This window comes from Puma concolor, chromosome C1, assembly GCF_028749965.1.
Source record: "Puma concolor isolate L17-30 chromosome C1, mPumCon1.1.hap2, whole genome shotgun sequence".
Lineage (NCBI taxonomy): Eukaryota > Metazoa > Chordata > Mammalia > Carnivora > Felidae > Puma > Puma concolor.
Window position 1 is genome coordinate 207,425,830 of NC_141674.1, and position 20,358 is coordinate 207,446,187.

Consider the following 20,358-nt stretch of genomic DNA (forward strand, 5'->3'; position numbering starts at 1 on the left):
TGACTTCTCTCAAGCAGGCCTCTGCTGCTGTAAGCCCAGAAAGAAATAACTGGTCCCCTACAAGTAAATATAACACGCAAAGCTGCCTAGTTTCCCGACATCTGTACCTCCACCTATATGTTCTTTATTCCCCATCGCAGAGAGGATATTTGCTCCCTTCTATGTGACCAAGAAACCCAATAGGGTGCATTTGGGAAGGGGGAATGGGTACAATTTGTCCAAAAAGAGAATTTAAACGTGGAGCTTAAAAAGGAAGAAAAGTATTGCTTCCCATCTTTGCCCATCAAGGTTGAGCAAAGAGATCTTGGGGCCCAAACTCAGCGGAGCACCCCATTACACACAATTTGGATAATTAGTCACAGTGGATCGTCTCAGTCAGCCTGTAATGAAAGGTACTGCAGGTTCCAGACCTGCGACAAAGAACTTTCCACTGATGAAAATGCAGCTGGACCACAAGAGTTGGCATTACACCCCTCCCAAGCTTTTGAAGATCTGTTTAGAAAGGCAATAATCGGGGGGTGCCTGGGTGGCTCAGTCGGTTAAGCAACTAACTCTTGATCTCAGCTCAGGTCTTGATCTCAGGGTTGTGAGTTCAAGCCCTGTGTTGGATTCCGTGTTGGACGTGACGCCTACTTAAAAAAAAAAAAAAAAAAGGCAATGATCATAGATATGTGTTCCTTCTCCCCCAAGTTTCTTATCAGGTTCCCTAGGTAGAAAGTCTCTCAATCCATTATTAAGGAAAAAAAGTAATTGCTCATTTAACCTAATCTCCTATCCTTTGAACTCTATAAACTAGGGACTCCCAGAAGGCTCTGGCTTCTTTTGTCTGGAGCCCCCACAGCTAACATCATATAAAAATGAAACTAGGGGTGCCTGGGTGGCTCAGTCAGTTAGGTATCTGACTTTGGCTCAGGTCATGTTCTCACAGTTCGTGAGTTTGAGCCCCGTGTCAGGCTCTGTGCTGACAGCTGTTTCAGATTCTGTGTCTCCCTCCCTCTCTGCCCCTCCCCCACTCATTCTCTCTCTCTCTCTCTCTCTCTCTCTCTCTCTCTCTCTCAAAAATAAATAAACATTAAAAAAATAAAAATAAATGGAACTGACATGCCCTTTGACACTGCATCTGCCCAGTAACTTCCTATTTCTCCTTAGATATTCTGCCCCAGGGTCCCTTCCTCTGAAAAGTATACAATGCCAGGCGGAGTGATGCCCTGTCTCCTGGTGTTCCCACGCTCACTTTCCCTTACGTATCGCTTTGTGTCCCAACACGTTATTTACTGAGCCAGCTAATTCGGAGCTGGGGTCCTCTGGAAGCAGGGACTGTCTTACTTTCCATTAAAACCCCACTGCCCAGCATACAGGAGGAGCTCGGTAAGTATCCAACAAATCATTTAATTAGGAAATAAAAACCACTATCTCCCTCCGTCACTCTACAAGTAGTGAAAAGAACTGGCATTTGTGGGTTTCTGTTCAATGCTCAGGAGCTCAGGAGCTCAGCGTCCCAGATGAGCGGGACCAAACAACAGTCATGTTTTCGGTCCCATGATTCAAACTCTCCCGAATGCCACAGGATCACAAGAGCCTGGGGCACAAGATGTCAATGCACCACTTGGGGAAAAGCCCCACCACTACCGATTGTTGTGTGGTGATGTCCAGCTGGAGAGGTGATGGGGTCATAACACAATGCCAATCAGTGATTCCACACGTTTCACCCTCATTTATGTCACCCAACTGCCGCCTCTGTACATTTTTCCCTCTGGTTCAAGAACAGGGGGAATATAAGGCTAAGGTGACCTCATATGCCAAAGTGACCTCCCTCGGCTGCGCTGTGAAGAATGACCCTGACCGTAGCTCTGAGCCCCAGAAAGCCCATCAGCCAGTTCCCTGGTCGAGTGTGGCCAAGACTTCAATCCAGCCAAAGGCTTCTCTCTGAGCTCTTGCTTCATCGACCCTCTCTCTGCCCATCTCCGTGGATTCTGAGTCACAAGGCTGGGTAGACCCAGCACTACTTTTTAATAATTAGGTTATGGTACAGGTAGGTGTGAGAACCAGTGCCATCAGCCATCAACCAACTGGCTCTTTCACTGCCTTGTGCCATCTGCCTCGGTCAGAAACACCAGAAAGATGACTCTCGAGTGACTTGTTAGACCCCTGACTCCCGCTCCTTCCCTAAGCTTTTCTACTAATCCAATCCAAGATAATCTGTGTGCCTTTTTGGTCTTACATTAGCCACCTAGCTGGTCCCGCCCGAAGGATTATTGCAATATCAGACTTGTTCACCCCACTTCACACACCCTCAAGATTGAGCTTCTTCTTCAGATCATGTCAGGAGTACAGTACAAGAGAATCGCTCTTCATTCATTCATTTATTCATTTATTCATTTACTCAACCGGCAGCTACTGAGTACTCATTATGGGTCAGACATGGTGCTAGGCTCTTGGGATTCAACGGCCGGTGATACCAAAGAGTGGATCTATGAGAAACAGACTAGTTTGTATCACCAGCATTGACAAGAAGGCTGAGCCTAGTTCTGTTTCTTTCTTCTCTCTCACATATTATCCAACACTGATTCCAGACCCATGAGTGCTTGTCTGGGGCTGAGGTTGGCCTTGTAGATCTCTTTGCATAAACCCTGCTCCTTGTCACTTGCTCTGCTCCTCAGTGTTCAACACCAGCTCTCCTTATCCATAAATAATTAAACACCAAAAATCATTTACTCAGGATGAGGCCCAAGCCTGCGTCCCCAAATAGATTTCCTTTCCATAGACATCTTGGTTCTAGCTCCATAGAGTAATTACGTATTTGGAGGATTGAGTCGTCCATCATACGTCTGCACAAAGGGCATCAATAAATCTATCCCCTCCCCCCATTTCAGACTCTTTCTAAACTCACACCCACGAGCTAGTGACTTTGTCCCTCCCACTGGTTCTATTGCCAGGACTGAGAAGATCCCTCCGAACATAGGATGTTCCCCCAAATACCCAGCGCGTGTGAAAACCCCTTTCCAAACTGGACTAAAACAATTAAGTTTGTTCCCATCGCAGATGTGAAATATGATAGCTATTCCTAGGAACATTGCTGCCAAGGAAGGAATGACTCAGCAACTAACATTCCTACATCCGTTATTTAATAATTTGAGGTTCTAATGTTCAGTTTTTCCTTGTAAGTTTTCAAGCTAAACTGTATTACTATACGAACTACAGGAGCAGGAACTCCAACGAGTGGTCAGGACCGAGGGGAGTCAAGTCCTTGCTCCTCTGGAGATGGATTGGGTACAAACAAAAACACATAAATACGTCAGGGAAAAAAATGATTTCACAGAGACTTTCAACATGAGGAACATGAGCCGAGCAAGAGATCTCAGAGACACGCAGAAATAAGGGCGTCAAGAAGCGTATCAGCAAGAGACGTGAGCGACACACGCCAAGTTCTGAGATTGGGAGGGAAGGGAAAGTGATGTGAACGATCAGGTTCTGTCGTGTAATCCCACCTCCTGGAACTTCTGCTCTCATGTCCTGGGAGTGAATCATTATTATTTTTTTCAATACCTGCTTTCAGCTTGAGTTTGGCCCGAGGGTAGGTTGACGTCAGGAAGTGAGGACTGTGAGCAGGATTTGGAAAGGTAAAATGAAGACAGTTTCTGCCACCAGGCTGAGCAGAAGTCACAGCCTGCTTCTACTACTTCTGTGTATGACCTCGGCCCAACTAATAAACAGCTCGAGGCCTCAGTTTTATTTATAATTTGGGGCTAATGATGCCCACCTCACGGGATTGCATGAAGATTAAACAGGATAACCAAAGTGGTAAAGATGACCTTCCTACCCTGTTCTTGAAACATTTTTGGGGGTGGGGGGAGGGGGCGCTGGGTGGCTCAACGGGTTAAGCGTCTGACTCTTGGTTCCGGCTCAGGTCATGGTCTCACGATTCGTGAGTTCGAGCTCCGCATGGGGCTCTGCGCTGACGGTGAGGAGCCTGCTTGGGATTCTCTGTCTCCCCCTCTCTCTGCCCCTCCCCTGCTCTCTCTCTCTCTCAAAAATAAATAGGGGCGCCTGGGTGGCTCAGTCCGTTAAGCATCCGACTTCGGCTCAGGCCGTGATCTCACAGTGCGTGAGTTCGAGCCCCGCGTCGGGCTCTGTGCTGACAGCTGGGAGCCTGGAGCCTGCTTTGGATTCTGTGTCTCCCTTTCTCTGACCCTCCCTCGTTCATGCTCTTTCTCTGTCTCAAAAATAAATAAACATTAAAAATTTTTTTTTAATAAATAAACATTTAAAAAAATTTTTTTTGCAGTAGATCATTGTCTCTTTCTTTCTAAGGTTTATTTTTTTGAGAGAGCGAGAGGGAGAGAATGTGTAGGCAAGTGGGGGAGGGGCACAGAGAGAGAGAGAGAGAGAGAGAGAATCCTAAGCAGGCTCCAAGCCATCAGCGCAGCTCTCACAAACCCTGAGATCATGACCTGAGCCAAAATCAAGGGTCAGATGCTCAGCTGACTGAGCCACCCAGGTGCCCCTGGAAAAGATAACTGTCAAAAAAAAAGAGCAACATACTTGACTGGAAACAAGTGAGCTAAGAACACCTGACACATTTAAAGAATTTGGAAGTTTTACCTCCTGCACTTCAACTCCTGGGGGTTTTAAAAAGACATGCCTTGGGGTGCCTGGGTGGCTCAGTAGGTTAAGCGTCCAACTTCAGCTCAGGTCACGATCTCGCGGTCCGTGGGTTCGAGCCCCACGTCGGGCTCTGGGCTGACCGCTCAGAGCCTGGAGCCTGTTTCAGATTCTGTGTCTCCCTCTCTCTCTGCCCCTCCCCCATTCATGCTCTGTCTCTCTCTGTCTCAAAAATAAATTAAAAAAAAAGTTAAAAAAATAAATAAATAAAATTAAAAAGACATGCCTTAGATCAGAGCTGACCAACAGAACCTTCTGCAATGATGGAAATGTTCCATGTCTACACTGCCTGATATAGTGGCTTCTGCCTACATGTGGCTATTGTACACTCGGGACGTAGCTAGTGCAACTGAGGGACTTTTTAGTTTTATTTCCTTCTATTATAAGTGTAAACAGTCATACGTGGCTAGCTGCTTATGGAATTAGATGGCACTCCTTTAGATTTTTCTAGAACTTTCTCTCACACTGGACTTGAGGAGCCAGAAGAGTGACTTTAAGCTCACAGGCTCTGGAAGCAGTGTGCCTGGAATCAAATCCCAGCTCTGCCACTGGAGGATCTCACAAAAGTGCCTTATGCCTCAGTTTCCGCAACTGTGAAAGAGTAATGCTAATGATGCCTGCCTCATATAAGGTATTGGGAGGAATAAATAGATTAATGGAAGTAAGAGTCTCCAAGGGTATTATGACCCATTTACTCAATACTAACAGTGCCCATGGGGCACCTGGGTGGCTCAGGTGGTTGAGCATCCAACTCTTGATTTGGGCTCAGGTCATAATCTCACAGTTTGTGAGATCGAGCCCCACATCAGGCTCTGTACTGACAGCATGGAACCTGCTTAGAAATCTCTTTCTCTCTGTCTCTCTCTCTCTCTCTCTCTCTCTCTCTCTCGGAAGGCGGGGGGCGGGGATGAAGGAAGACAGAAGAGTGAATGAAGTAGGCAGTAAGGTTTTTCATGAAGAGTGAAGACAACTTCTAAAATAAAATAAATGACACAATATGAAAGCTCTCAATAAAAATTTCAGCAGGTGACCACTGAAGATGAAGACAGAGAATGTAGTCTGGAGGAAGACACACTCCCAAGTGGTAGTTGAGGAATTCGATCGCTTGGAGAACCACAGAGAGAGAAAAGAGGGCAAAGGGGTCTACTTAAACACCACATATACAAAACTAAAACCTTCAGGGGTGCCTGGGGGGCTCAGGAGGTTATGCATCCAACTCTTGATCTCCACTCAGATCACGATCTCATGCGTCATGAGCTCGAGCCCCGTATTGGGCTCTGCACTGACAGCAAGAAGCCTGCTTGGGATTCTCCCTCTCCCTCTCTCTCAAAATAAATAAATAAACATTAAAAAAAAAAAAAAAGAAACCTTCCGTCATTTAAAAAGTGTGCTCAACCAAGCTTGTTCAAGACAATACAATTGTCAGGTATGTGACCCTATCTGTCCATGGTATAGTCTAATCCAAAAGTCACCGTTGTCAGTGAAGTGTGTGTTGTGTGGACTTCCCATACCCGCATTTTTATTAACCCTACAGTCACCAATTCCCCAAAAAAGCAGTATTGGGCAAGTTTTCATAACTGTTTATTCATTATAAATAGTAAATATTTACTGCACTTTTTACATGAAAGACATTTTTACAACACATCGTTGTTGGTTGAGGCTGTGACACAAAGCCCATCGCCTTCTAGGACCAACGTATGAACTACTCTGGAACTACGCCTAATCTCACTAACCGACTACATCATCATCCTTAACTCTAAAGGGAATGTATCTGTGCCTACCTCGCTCATGGTTCCAAGAATAGAAAGAAATAAATAACACTGCCTTCCACCTTCTCGTTCCTCATAACATCTCGAAAAACAAATTTATTGACATTCTAAAATGTCACCACACAAACGTATGTAAACCTCAGTTCCTCTGGTCTTTTAATGTTGGGTATCCTTGTATAATTTAAAAGTACATGAGAGCCACGTGGACATTTCTGTTCTTGCCCTGCCTTTCATAGAAAAGAGAAGAATGTAAACGTCGTCATGTTAAAAGCATTATTCTCGAACATGGTCTCTAGTCAAAAGGAGCAAGCCGGGTGTTGGTTGTCCATTAAATGGCGAACATCATGCATTCTACCGCAATGAATCATGGGCTGCGAAAATAAAGCACCTGCAAAAATAGAGTTCTGATTCTGTTTCTACGGCCCTGGCCACTGCCAGAGCATCCGTGAGGTACACAGTATTGCACACCGATAAGCAGCTGTGGGAACGCACGTCACTTCTTCTCCACCACGCCCTCCCCCCAGGTTGGCCAGGTTGGCTTCCAAATGAAAACGAACTGGGAAGATGTCACATACCTCTCCCCACACCGAGAAAGAAAACAAGCTTTTCTTCCTGTTATCCCATATCCTGTCAGCAAGGCTGCCCGCCCGGGACATTATTTATTGACAACTGGGTTACAAAGGAGGGTGAGATCACAAATAATTTATTTGGGAGGTCCTTTACATCTAGTCTAGCTTCCTAAAAATGGTGCCACTTATTTTTATATCGATTTCCAGTGTGTAAAGGTCAAGGATTCCTCCGTTCCTGCTTCGTTACGTGAGCAGTTTTAAGATCGTAGAAGTGTCAGCATTGAAACATCAAACATGTCATACTTTAGAGTACTTTCTGACTTTACTTTAGAAACATTCTGCTTGCCTGAACCAGTCCAGATAAATCTCACACACACACACACACACACACGCACACACAAATGGAATGTTTTAGCTCCTTGATCATCAGCACGTAAGAGTTGGGGTATTTGATATGTAGCCATGTTAAATCATTGCCTTCAAATGTTGTGTTTGTCTTTTTACGGTTCCAGGCCTTCCTTTCTTCCATCGCGTTTGTCCAACATGTTCAAAAGAATTTGAGACCAACTACCGGAGGGGGGAAAAAAAGAAAAAAACCACTCTTCTTGGTCTCCTGTCGAGACTGCCCCCCAAAAAGCTGTTTTTGTTTTCTGAGGAGATTCTTCATGTGTAGGCTGGGGAGACCGAAACAAGGCCAGTTCAAGCTCCAAGTGGACAGTTCACTTACGCGATATCAGGCTTGAGATAATGAAAGGCACCTGCAAGGAAACACACACAGCTCTTTAGGTCACGTTGGGACAATTCACAGCAAGAGGCAAAATCAGCTACAGGCTGACGATGTCATATTTCATACCCTGGTATCAAAGGATGGAGACCAATATTTTTATTCCCGGGACAAGTTTGACACAAGTCTGTGTCCTTGGGATTATACCCCATGTGATCCTTGAGCTGACCTCATTAAGAACATGTGTTTCTAATGCCAGGGGTTATTTCATTTTGGCCAACCCTCGTGTTTTACCTAGTGGCAATCAGGTTTCACATCTCAGCAATTAATAACCGCAAGATGTTGTTGACATCAGTTAAGAAAATAATTAGACAAGGGAGCCCTTGCCGGGACAATCGGCTGGCTTTGCCACAACATTGATACTGGGATGTAAGGCCTAATGGTGCCTCTGCTCCCCCCCTCTTTCTTAAGGAAGGGTGGGGACTTTTCGCCCTTTCAGGAGGAATTCCCCCCCAGAAAGACCAAGGCTTACTTTGTCCATACTGCCCATATTGGTAGCCGGTGACAGGGTCCATACTGTAGCCCGTGGTGCTGTAGGTGGGTGGACAGTAGGACTGAGACGTTGGCAGACTGTCCAAGCTCTTCATATGGTCTAGTCTCTGACTGCAGCTGGCCGACACCGTGGTGGTAGGTTCCAGGCCCCCGGTGAGAGGGGAGAGAGCATAATCGGTCTGGGGCTGATGGGGCACACCACCGTGGTTGGTCAGGAGTCCCATTACCTAAAGTAGACAGGCAGATTGGGAGGAAGTAAGAATGCAGGGCAGACCAGATCAGAGCCGAAAGCTGAAAGCATCACCGGAAAGGTCCCCTTTTTATTTCTTCGGAAATCTGCTGTTATAGGGCCTTCCAGAAGACAATGACTGCAAGGCAAAGGGGCGTGGACACTGCCTCATGCGCAGTGATAACATCTGACTGCAGTTTCAGAAAAAAGGAAGGGGGGGGAGGAAGGTGTAGGGGGAGCGGGGAGGGAAAAGAAAAAGAGGTGGAAAGAGAGACTCACCATGCCTCTCGTGATAAAATCGGACTAGAATTTCAAAGAAGGGGAAAGGAAGGAGGGACAGAAGGACAGAGGGAGACATTATATCTGTTCATGTAGAGCACTGGCTAATCATAGATTACATCTGGAAGTTTCACATGTGATTTTTAAACACACGTTTGCTTATGTTTTTTAAAAAGCTCGGTGGAGTCAAATGAAATCCTCCTTGTGTATTTGCAGATGTCTAGGTCTACTTTCATAGCGTTCCCTCTCCAGAAGGTTCCTCTCCCTAACGCGGCCATCTTTCAGTAATTAGAAATAATTACTCTCTCCCCGATGTTCCCAAGCGTTTTATTCATCCCTCCCACTGCGCGATCATGACTTTGCTCACCTACTTTGAATTATGAGAGTTTTGAGGCTAATAACCTACTTACCTTTATAGTCCTAGAACCTAACTTGGTACTTGTCACATATTAGGTACTGAGGGAAGGAGGGAGGCAGGGAAGGAGGGAGGCAGGGAAGGAGGGAGGCAGCGAAGGAAGGATGAATGGAACGAAGAAAGGGAGTAGTAACCAACTGCCTCCATTACCTGCCTTTTCACTTCTTCTCTAAACATTTCATATATAAGAAGTGTTAAAAGGAAAGAAAAGGTGGAAATGCAAACATGTTCTAAAAAGTCCATTCGGGGGGCGCCTGGGTGGCGCAGTCGGTTAAGCGTCCGACTTCAGCCAGGTCACGATCTCGCGGTCCGTGAGTTCGAGCCCCGCGTCGGGCTCTGGGCTGATGGCTCAGAGCCTGGAGCCTGTTTCCGATTCTGTGTCTCCCTCTCTCTCTGCCCCTCCCCCGTTCATGCTCTGTCTCTCTCTGTCCCCAAAATAAATAAAACGTTGAAAAAAAAAAAAAAGTCCATTCGGTGTTGTTAATAACCCTGGAGAGCAAGAGAAGTTTAAAAAGAAAAGAAAAGAAAGAAAAACCACCTTGTGGTAACAGAATGACTTTCAGATGCGCATGGGGGAGCGTTTCGCAAACTCAAGCTCGCTGACCCTTACAGCCCCTCGTGATGGAAGTTAAGTGGCTAATTAATTTGGCAGCTGGAAAACTGCCACCCGAGAGAGGGAGGGATTTTTCTCGGCTGCTCTGATCTAGCAGCCGGGGTCAAGAAGCAGTTGCAGAAGAAATCCGGTACTGTGTGTAGAGCCCCCCCCAAAATATTACCTGTTTCCCAAGTATTTTAGTGTAGGAGCCCACAACTGCAGGCAATGCCATTATAGTCCTGTTGTGTCAGGGCGCCCGGGTGGTTCAGTCAGTTGAGCATCTGACCTCAGCCCAGGTCATGATCTCGCTGTTCATGAGTTCGAGCCCCTCATCGGGCTCTGTGCTCTGCTGAGAGCCTGGATCCTGCTTCAGATTCTGTCTCCCTCTCTCTGCCCCTCCCCTGCTCATGCTCGCGCTCTCTCTCTCTCTCTCTCTCTCTCTCTCTCTCTCAAATAAATAAAAACGCTTTAAAAAATTATTTAAAAAATATTCCTGTTGTATCTGAGGAAGAAATTAAAAGTACAAATAAGGGCAGGAGGAGAGAGTAGCAATGAACCCCAAGCCCCATCTCTGGCCTCGTGCTGTCCCCCGAGGTAATTCAGACCACAAAATCCTGGATGTAGGAGCTCCAGCAAGGGACTACTCTTGCATCCCAGAAAAGGCCCTAAATTAGATTTCAAAACCGAGGATGCCACAATCCCCTTTGGGAGAGGTCTGCATAATCCTCATAGCCAAACAAAATCTTCTTGAAATGCAGCTTTAAACAGATCTATCTTCAATTAGCCCCATGAGACAAAAGGGGGGGTCTGCTTACCACCTTCTATGGATTACCCTTTCTTCCTGTATTTTAACAAATCACCGATTTCCCTCACCTTTTCCCTTAAGAGCTATTCTCTGTTTCCTTGTCTGCCTTTCATTTGACTTGTGTGTGTGAGCATGTGAGAAAGGGGGGCCAGTGTGCAGAAAGGGACACAGCAATACCCAAATTTTTAAAGATGTTCCAGGGGCTCTAAATTTCCTTGAGTTATGTAGCAGAATAGCTTTTTAAAAAGCTTTAAAAACTACATATATTTTAAAAAATAATCATGTGACAGAGGATAGTTTTATTTTACTGGGCATTTGGAGAAAACGAAAGTCACAAAATAAAGAATCAGTCGGATTCAGAGCTGCAGTACGACAGAGGTCTCTAGAACATGGGGTTCTCATGGGCCCTACCCGACGCCGTTTACGGTCAGTTGATTGCTTCATTTTCTCCTTCTAAAAACTGTGAACATAACCCAGAATGCATTTGAGTTATTTCCTGAATGTTCTTCCACCTGCATGGGTTTTTTTTTCTTTTTTTGCCTTTGAGTTGGTGTAGATGATTTTACAGTATATGTTTGGAACATTCATAAAAATGCTATTGACAGTCTAGTTTATTAAGTATTTTGTTTCAGCCCAAATTATCCATTCATGTCTCTTAGAAGAAAAGGATCTAAAACGGAAGTCTTTCAGTGCCAAGCACATCCCTTCAAATCATGGGTATCTGGATAGGGAAAATAACGATATGAAAAATGTAACTATTTCAGTGAAAGGGGGTTAAATACACAGGGCACAAATACTTTACTGCAAATAAACTGTGCTGAGTAAAAACAAGTACTTAGAAAAAGCCGTTTGGTAATTACATGAATCCAGAGAAGAAAAATGGCCAATGGCACTGGGTAAAAAGGAAATACGTTTTAAACTAAAATAGCATCCCTTGTGAAAATACTTACCTGTAGTTAATATTATGTTATGATATTATATTATTACAATTACAAATATAATATATATTATATATTAGTATATTATAAAATATATAATATTAGTATATTATAATTATGTTATATTATAATTATGTTATGTAATTATAACATATTAATATTAATAAATAGTTAATATTATGTCACTTCAAAGGAGAAAAGGAGTACTCTATACACAATGAAGGTTGAGGAGTGAGAACGAAATGTTATTCAAAACATGCACACTTGCCCATGAGGTATCCTGTACATTTTTGTGATAAACTTTTTTTTCACCCTCTGCCATATATTTCTTAGTCTGCATAACTTTGAAAGCGGTAATAATGTTGTCCATTGGAGAAAACCTTGAAGATCCGAAAAGAGAAGAAATGAGTCCTTCCTGTAAGCAAAATTCAGCTTACGTTGTTCAGGGAGAAACTTTTTGCAGTTCTGAATTTATGAAATACTTTAGGACAAGACTTAAATCTAAGACCTAGAAGTGTATCTGCAGGAGGATGGAGAAGATCCAGCCGTATCTGCCAGAGCCGTTTTCCAGGGCCATTGGAAAGATAGTTCCTTAAGGTTCCAGGCACAGCGTCCTTAAGATGTTGCAGAGCATGACCCGGTCAGGAGGGATGGCTGCTGCGTAAATGGAACAGGAAGGAATCCGCGCTGGGTCTTCCTATCAGCATTGCCAATGTCACACACAGAAAGCAAGTGACAGCTTCTGCTTGAGCAAGAGCCCTTCGCTCAGCAGTCCAGGACTTGTAGTGGCCAATGTGAAACACTTAAAAGGACCAGAGCCCAACTTTGGTCTTCCCTGATAGAGCCTAAGAGACATACAATTTCCTACCAGTTCTTTCCACTGTGATGGTCACATATGGCCATCATTTCTTTCTCCAGAATTATTTAAGGATGGGCAAGAGGCACTGGCCCAAAATGGACACTAACAAATAATTCTAAACTAACATGATTGATTTCAGGGTTTCACATGGAGAAAACCTGAGAAATGTACATCTTTTCAAATAACTTCTCATTTGAAAACTGAAGAGGATATCTGTGTCGGGAAGTAAAATAGTGAATATATCAAGGCAACATGCATTACTTTCCCCTAACATAATTTAAAACCTCAAATCTCTATGGAAGGGTCCCATTACACTTTCATGTACATTTCTTTAAAAGCTATTTTGTATTTCATGTGGTTCAAGAGAAGCTATGGAAATTTCTTTTTGTGCTCCACAAAGAAGTTGGTAAACGAACTTCTTAGAGCTCCCCCAATATGGCTATGGAATGTCTTCTAGCCATATTTTCTTTCTAAGAATATTGTCACGATTTCTTTTATACATGTTTTTCCTACAGCAATTTGTCATTTGAAGCCTAAAATAAAACCTCCATTTGTTGCAAAGTGGGGTATGTTCCCCCCTCATAAACCATTAGTGAGCTATTTCTACTACAGGACTGGCATTTTTGCTAATTTTTTTTTTTTTTAATTTGGAGTCAAGGGAAGAATAATTGCCCAGTTTTCACAAACAATTTCAGAGGAAAATAAGTGCACTTGGAACTATTCAGTTCTGTCTACGGAACACTGACCACATTCTTACTAAATGCCACAGAAGCCCAGAAGATACAATGACCAAGATCGCTGTCGTGTCCCCCTGGGACATACAACTCCTTTGAGTCTGAGTACAGCTCCCAGGTGAGGAGTCTGAAAAGGCCTATTAAGTATATTTCTAAACTGTTACGTCCAAAAACACTTCCCAGACACTGTTTCTAGATTGTTTTAAGGATAAGCTTTTTAAAAAAAAAAATTCAAAGCCTTAGAATCATGTGCCGACGCTAATGCTGATTCCTCAGTTATTCAAATGATCAGAGAAATTTTCTGAAGATCTCCTTAAAGTCATTCTCCAGGTTCAGAATTCCGACCAGGGTGTTCATATCTTGATTGGAAGATTATACGGTTCAGGAAAAACTAACTCTCGACAATTATTCCACGACATCTTTCTCTTGAATTAATTTTCCTATTGTAAGATGAAATATAAAAGATAAAAACTATGGGCCAAATGAAGATTTACATTGAAAACAACGTGTCTGGAAAATATTTGTCTTCGCGGGTTACGGTTTTTGCCATCAGCTGAAAGGGCTCAGAGCTCATCAAAAATCTCAAATGATTTAGCAAATTATGGTGTATATCTCGGTGCATCTTTTTTCCTTAGTGGGAATCCTGGTTCGTGTCTTTGTTTTCTTGTTTGTGCCGAACTAATCTTGTGATTTCACATTTAATGATGCACATTTATTTACATTTTAGAAAACTGTCGTGAAATATAGCTATGTAGGCTATAAAGGGGTTTTTTTTAGTTTGTTTTTTTTTTTTTTAGCTTCTACCCCCCTCCCAAACTCTATATACTGGTTGTATATATATTGAATTTGGCTCTAATTTATTTTCAAAATGAAACAAAAATACTCGAACGTTTAAGAGTGTGTGTGTGTGTGTGTGTGTGTGTGTGTGTGTGTGTGTGTGTGTGTGTTTTGCTAACACGGCTGCTCTGGGAGTCATCTGATGGTTATATTTCAGTGACTGTACCTTTGAGGCTTAAAAAGCCTAAATTTGGACAAGGGAGAACCAGAACATTGCCTTCAGATTCAAATGCCTTAGGAGTTATCCTGCAGTTGATTAGTATCGAAATAATTAGATTTTTGGCCCTGTCCGTTAAAAAGCTGTAAGAGGGAAGTAGCCTGAGGGCAGAGTTTCTTTAAGGTAAGTATGGTGACCTTCTCACCCACACCCACAGTTATGGGAAGGGCATGGCCGACCTTTACCTAACCAGATAGAACACCAGTGCTTATAAAACAGCTACCACATCCTTATTTTTAATTTTAATCCTTAGCTTGCATTTTGCAAGGAGCTATGTTTAATGCATGATTCAAAAGTATGAGTGCCGGACAAGTGTGGTTCATACGCTGCGCGTATTTCTAAGATTTTTTTGAAAAGAGCACAGTGTTGTCTCGGATAAACCCTAAGTTCTAGGTGCCCTTTCATCTCCAGCCCTCTGGCCAATCACAGAATAACTTTTGTTTCATCAGTTCTCCAGGCTACCTATTTCTCAATAGAGCTAAGCTGTTAAATTGATAGCAATACTCTTTGGGCCCTGCCGACTAACACTTAAAACCAGGCAAAGACTCAGCACAGAAATGGTTTGCGGTAACGACGTGTATGTGCACGCGCATTCACACACACATACACACATGCACGTATACAGTGTTTACTTCTGGCCAATGATGAGCACGTCCATCTAGTACCAACAAAATAAAGCCCATTGAGAAAACGCTTATTCCACCTAAATGAAAAAGTATGCCAGTTAATAACAGTTGGTATTTGACTATGTTAGACCCACCATGGGTCATAATAAAATTCTCATATGTTTTAATTCATTTACGCATGCCTGCATTTAATATGCTTTGTGACCATGTCTACAATTAATATGATTTATGGGAAAAGAACATGTGCAATATTGGGGGGGGGGAGAGTATAGCGTAGACTTTTTTTCTTCTATGAATGAAAAATATAACAAAACGGCTCAAGGAAAATCGTTGGCTGTTAGCATATTAAGAGGGACTGACAGAGCCCTGAGTAAACTTGAGGGAGTTAATGATATCCTCTTATCTGACCCTGACACATTTGCAGCATGTAATTTACAGAAGCTCTGTCCAGGGAATCTTGACAAATGCTCCTAACGATGTCAGGGCAATGTTCCATTCTAATGGAAAACAGATGTGGGTCAGATACCCTCATTCATCACTTACCACAGAGAGTCTCAAACTCTCTCTGGAAGGAATGGCATTACCTGCTGTTAACTCTTCCCATCACCACCACAGTCCTCTCCAAGGTAAGTACTCAAACCCATCACCGCTTCAAAAACCTGCCTGAGTACATGACTGTAGAAAATCAAACATATATCTGGGTTTAATTTCATGACCACTTCAGGACATGTTTGCTAAATATTCACTGACCCTTTGGGATCTAGGATTCCAAATCACGAAAGCGAAAAGCTCTACACTTGGGTATCTCACAATACTTCAGGGATTAAAACTTCATCTCTAATTGCCCATAAACTAAACCTGCATTCCAGGAACTGGAGGGCTGATTCACCTTCATAACCATTCATAAATGCAAATCTTGCTGCACACGGTTCACACACACACACACACACACACACACACACACAAACTTATAATAAACTTGAAGTCCACGTTGGCTTTTAGAAAGAAGGGCTTCAACTCTGCCCCTCTGAAACCATGGATGTTGGGCTACACTGTATTCTCTTTCCCCCGAGATTTTCCCTTCCCCCCGGTGCTCTAACAACATGGAGGACAGACATTCCAGCCTACCAAGGGAGAAAAACAGTGGCCCATCTCAACAAGGAAATCTCTTCTTCCTTCCAGACCATGTGTGATGTAGGCAAATATTTCTATGGCTGCCCAAGTCCTAAGATGGAGTCCTAAGGCTCCATCTACTAAATGCCTAAAATTACAGAAGAGAAGCTTCCCTACCCTTCTCTTCAAGTGAAAGAAGGTATGTTCTCAGGGTAGAGAAAAGAGCCAACTGAAAAGACCAAGTCATACTAATTTAATGAGTAGATCTCAGAAAGGCGATTTCTATTAACCATGGGAAAGCAGAAGGCAGCCTTGCAAACGTCGAAGAATATACCTTTTAAGAAATGTGTTCCTGCCTATTTCACAGGATTTCCGAGATGCATGGACACTTGCAGCAAGGCCATCAATATGGGACGTCTGAGAAGACAGTCTTCCAAGAACCAGAAGCTACTACCCCACTAAGCTAAAATCCTATGTACCTTAATTCTCTTTCTTACCCAACTCCAGGGACACCGAGCCAACACAAAGATGTTGTGTTGCTCATCCACCTGAAATGTGCTTGTGTACTTTGCGATCATCAATTGGACAGTGGCTATGTCTCCTATTGCACAGGCAACTTGATAGATGCTGGGAACTTATGGGGCCCACAGTGAAACTACTTACATGGTTCTCTGAGCTACAGAAACTAAACTTGCGCCTCCCGATCTTGACTAAAGAGAGTCTTTGTAATTTACTGACTAAAAGACTATTCCCCAATTAGTAACTCAACTACTCAGATTGTCCCTTACTTTCAAAGATCCTTCCACTGTACCTGTTATTTTAGCTACCTTTATCTTCTACTGATGAGAGAGAAGCATAGCGTTCATCAGATTCGCTTATCTTTCCAGTCCCATAGGAGCTGAACCGTAGATTTTTCAAAACGTGTTCATGTCAATATTGTATTTCAATAAATCAAAATGAGAATGAGAAAAGGAACCATTAGGATAACCCTGCCCCTCCCCACTCTAAGGCCCATGGAATGACGGATCGTGGCCCTTATTCTTGCTGGAGTAAGTGTTCTTACATTCTTGCGATCTGAATTTCTCTTTAAAAAAAGTTTATCTAGGGGCGCCTGGGTGGCTCAGTCGGTTGAGCGTCCGACTTCAGCTCAGGTCATGATCTTGTGGTCCGTGGGTTCGAGCCCTGCGTCGGGCTCTGTGCTGACAGCTCGGAGCCCGGAGCCTGTTTCGGATTCTGTGTCTCCCTGTCTCTCTGCCTGTCCCCTGCTCATGCTCTGTCTCTCTCTGTCTCAAAAATAAATAAAAACATTAAAAAAAAAATTTTTTTTAAGTTTATCTATTTTTGAGAGAGAGAGCAAGCAGGGAAGGAGCAGAGAGAGGGCGAGAGAGAATCCCAAGCAGGCTCTGCACTGACAGCTCTGACATGGGGTCAAATTCACAAAGGGTAAGATCAGGACCTGAGCTGAGATCAAGAGTCAGACGCTTAACCGACTGAGCCACCCAGGCACCCCGTGATCTGAATCTCTCAAACAAAACTAAGTGTTGTACATTGTATTTCTGGGGACTCTCCTGTCTCAGGCACATGACAATTACTGCATTCTAAGCAGACAACAAAAGGAGTCCTTACTTCTGTACCAGTTTAACAAGAAGATGGAACAGAAGTGAAGACAGTTTAAGCAACGTGCCTGAAGACACACAGCTGATCAGTTTTGGGATCTAGTTGCTTTTGACCTTGAGGCCTCCTTCTTGAGATCAATGGGTTACATCCACACTGCAATCTAGTCACTAGAATTCTCTTGCCTCTCTTTACACCCTTCTCTGCCTTATCTAAACATTATTAAGCAGTTAATAGCTTCTTCCTTAAAATTACTCTTTTGCATGCTACGTTATTATTATACGGGTGGTGGGGATGGTGTGGACAATGTGTCCAAGCAAAAGATAACATCAGACATTAAACAGAAAGAAAATTCGCTTGCGGAAAAAAACCAAGGGAGGCGTTTTAGAAATGGACAACTCATGAGCAGATCTCCACCCATGTTTTCTCTCATTTAGCACTTCCTAGGAAGTGTTCCACAAAACCTGGTAGTTTAATACTCAACAAAAGGGCTCCACAGTTGAATTAGAAAACACTGAATTAGACAAACGTGCTTCCATACTGCAAGCCTTGTCAGAGCCTTTAGTAGTCTCATGGGCCCTGGGATTTTGAAAGATAACACTTATCAAATTGTTGACTCAGAATCCCTTTTCCCCAAACCACTGTTTCAGGGAGCCCACTATGGGGAATGAGCCTGGATTATGAGGCACTGTTTGGGTTTCTGGGTGTTCAAAGATGATTATGACCTAGCACCACTCCTCTAGAAGCTCACAGTAAAAGGGGGAATGGGTGCTTTGTTATGTAATACAGCCTGGTACGTGCTTTAACAAGGTGCAAACACACCGATGTACATCAACAGAGGCTGAAAGAAAAATTCTGCCTGCGAGAGTCATGGACGGGCTGACACTGAACTAGAAATTTTCCTGTGGAGTCACACATAAATAGACGCTCACCACTACGGAGCGTTCTTAAATCAGAAGTTCAGTTAAATTTTTTTAATGCAAACTGTCCAAAATGAGACATCAGTTTTGTTTTGTTTTGTTTTGTTGTAAGATAAAAAGATATTTCTTTCAAGAACGCCTGCCTCCTTCATTGTTCAGGGTTGAGGTTCTCTCACCAGGAGGAAATACCCCCTTTCCAGGTGGAAACACTATGCTGTGAGTCTACAAAATGCACTGTCTCACAATCTCCCATCGTTCTCATAGGGACAATCAGCAGGAACAGTGCTGTCGCTCATCTCAGCAACTCTGGTTTACCAAACTCCAGCTAAATGTCAAGCGTAATTTTTAAATATCATACAGTACATTGAAAAATACACACCTCTGATGAAACCCAGACTGTTTCGCAAAAACAGATTTCTTTAGAAAAAAAAGAAAACAAAAAATAGTACACAACTAATGACTAAAGCCAGTCTTCTGCGTCTGCACTACAAAGCACACATTCAGCCCCTAATTGAATAAATATGCAAGTATTCAGATTTCTGTAGATATTGCCATTTTGCAAATGCAGTAATAAATTAAAAGCTTTACGTTGCATTCCAACCACATATAAAGGGTTGATTCAGACCAGTGGCCTCACACTAGGACCCAGCACGGTCTTCCTGTGTTTTACCGACGACAAAGAAAAACTTTTTATTCTAGTAGCTTCGTTATAGACCCAGCAACCACACACAATTTTTTTCTCCCCCACAGCTAAAAAAATCCGAATGGGCCTAAAAACCATGGGCGTGTTGCGTTTGATTTGTGCAATGTACAGGAGAAAGCAGCTGATGGAGTTTCTATTTAAATCAACTCAGCAGACACACAAAAAATTTAATTCAGGGAGAAAGGTTTGCTTGTGGCTCATTTCAGTGAGATGATGTAAGATTCAGTCATTGATGCTGCTCCCGCCCTTCTTTCAAAAGGAGATTTTGGCCAAGTAGCTGTTTCTTTCAAAATTCTCCCAATCTGTAACTAACTCAAGAGGCTGTGGCCAGAGCTGACACAAACCAGGGCTTTCCTCATATTCTGTAAGGGTAGCAACCACAGCCTTCGGAGAAAAACCAAAGGCACCAGGTCAATTACAGCCTGCACTGAATTCAACAGATGGATTAGCAACGATGTTTTCACCACGGAGAACATCTGAAAACCTAGGCGGGGAACAGAAACATGCACACGGTCAACAGTGATCCTGGTGTGGCTGAAATGGGCTCATTTATGGTCATAAACATCCTGGAGCCTTCCTCAACACGGGAGGCTTTGGCAGCCTTGGATTTGAGCTCACGGCCTGCTTCAGAAATGAAACAATGAGACTCGAGCCTCGGAAGGGCTGCTGCTTTTGCATGGCATGTCTGTCTCTCCGTCCATCCGAGCTTTGTTTGGACCAATCTCTTTAATCAAAATCCCTCCTCTTTGCTCCACAGGTGACTTTCTAGAAAGTGTAGACAGAGGGAAGCGCCTCTTTGGGACATGGGCTGCTGGGCTGGCTCTTTGCAATGATAAAAGAGGGTGGAGGGCACAGATCCTGCAACCGAAAACAAATGGCCTGGCATGAAGCGGCTTCTGCATGTACGCCCGAAAACGTCCAGAAAAATCCCTCTCCTGAAACAGGAGCCGGCCCCGCCACCAGGGTGAATCGTACTGCTTTTCCATGGATCAGAGGCACAAGAAAAGGTCAAGGAATTACCACGCCACAGTGAAGAAGATTGCTCCTTGCGTGAAACAGAAAATCACCCCTTGCAACCGTTCTTAATGACTACACCTCATCCACGTAACAAGCTGATCCGCGGTAAGCTAGCCCTTATTCCTTCGCTGGACAAAGAACCATCAACTGGCCTTGCAGCTAAGGAATCTGAGATAATGCG

The 20,358-nt window shown here is 43.6% G+C and overlaps 1 protein-coding gene across 2 annotated transcripts in view; it reads right to left on the reverse strand.

Annotated features, from left to right (window-relative positions):
* Positions 1–6,226: 6,226 nt before the first annotated feature.
* PAX3 (paired box 3) overlaps positions 6,227–20,358 on the reverse strand; it is a 97,908-nt gene continuing 83,776 nt past the window's right edge. For both annotated transcript variants that reach the window (XM_086719743.1, XM_086719742.1), the window contains exons 8-9: positions 8,257–8,503; positions 6,227–7,758 (exon numbers count right to left, since the gene is read on the reverse strand). In XM_086719743.1, the coding sequence (XP_086575869.1) occupies positions 7,724–7,758; positions 8,257–8,503 (282 nt within the window). In that variant the 3' untranslated portion in view covers positions 6,227–7,723. The remainder of the gene's footprint in view (positions 7,759–8,256; positions 8,504–20,358) is intronic.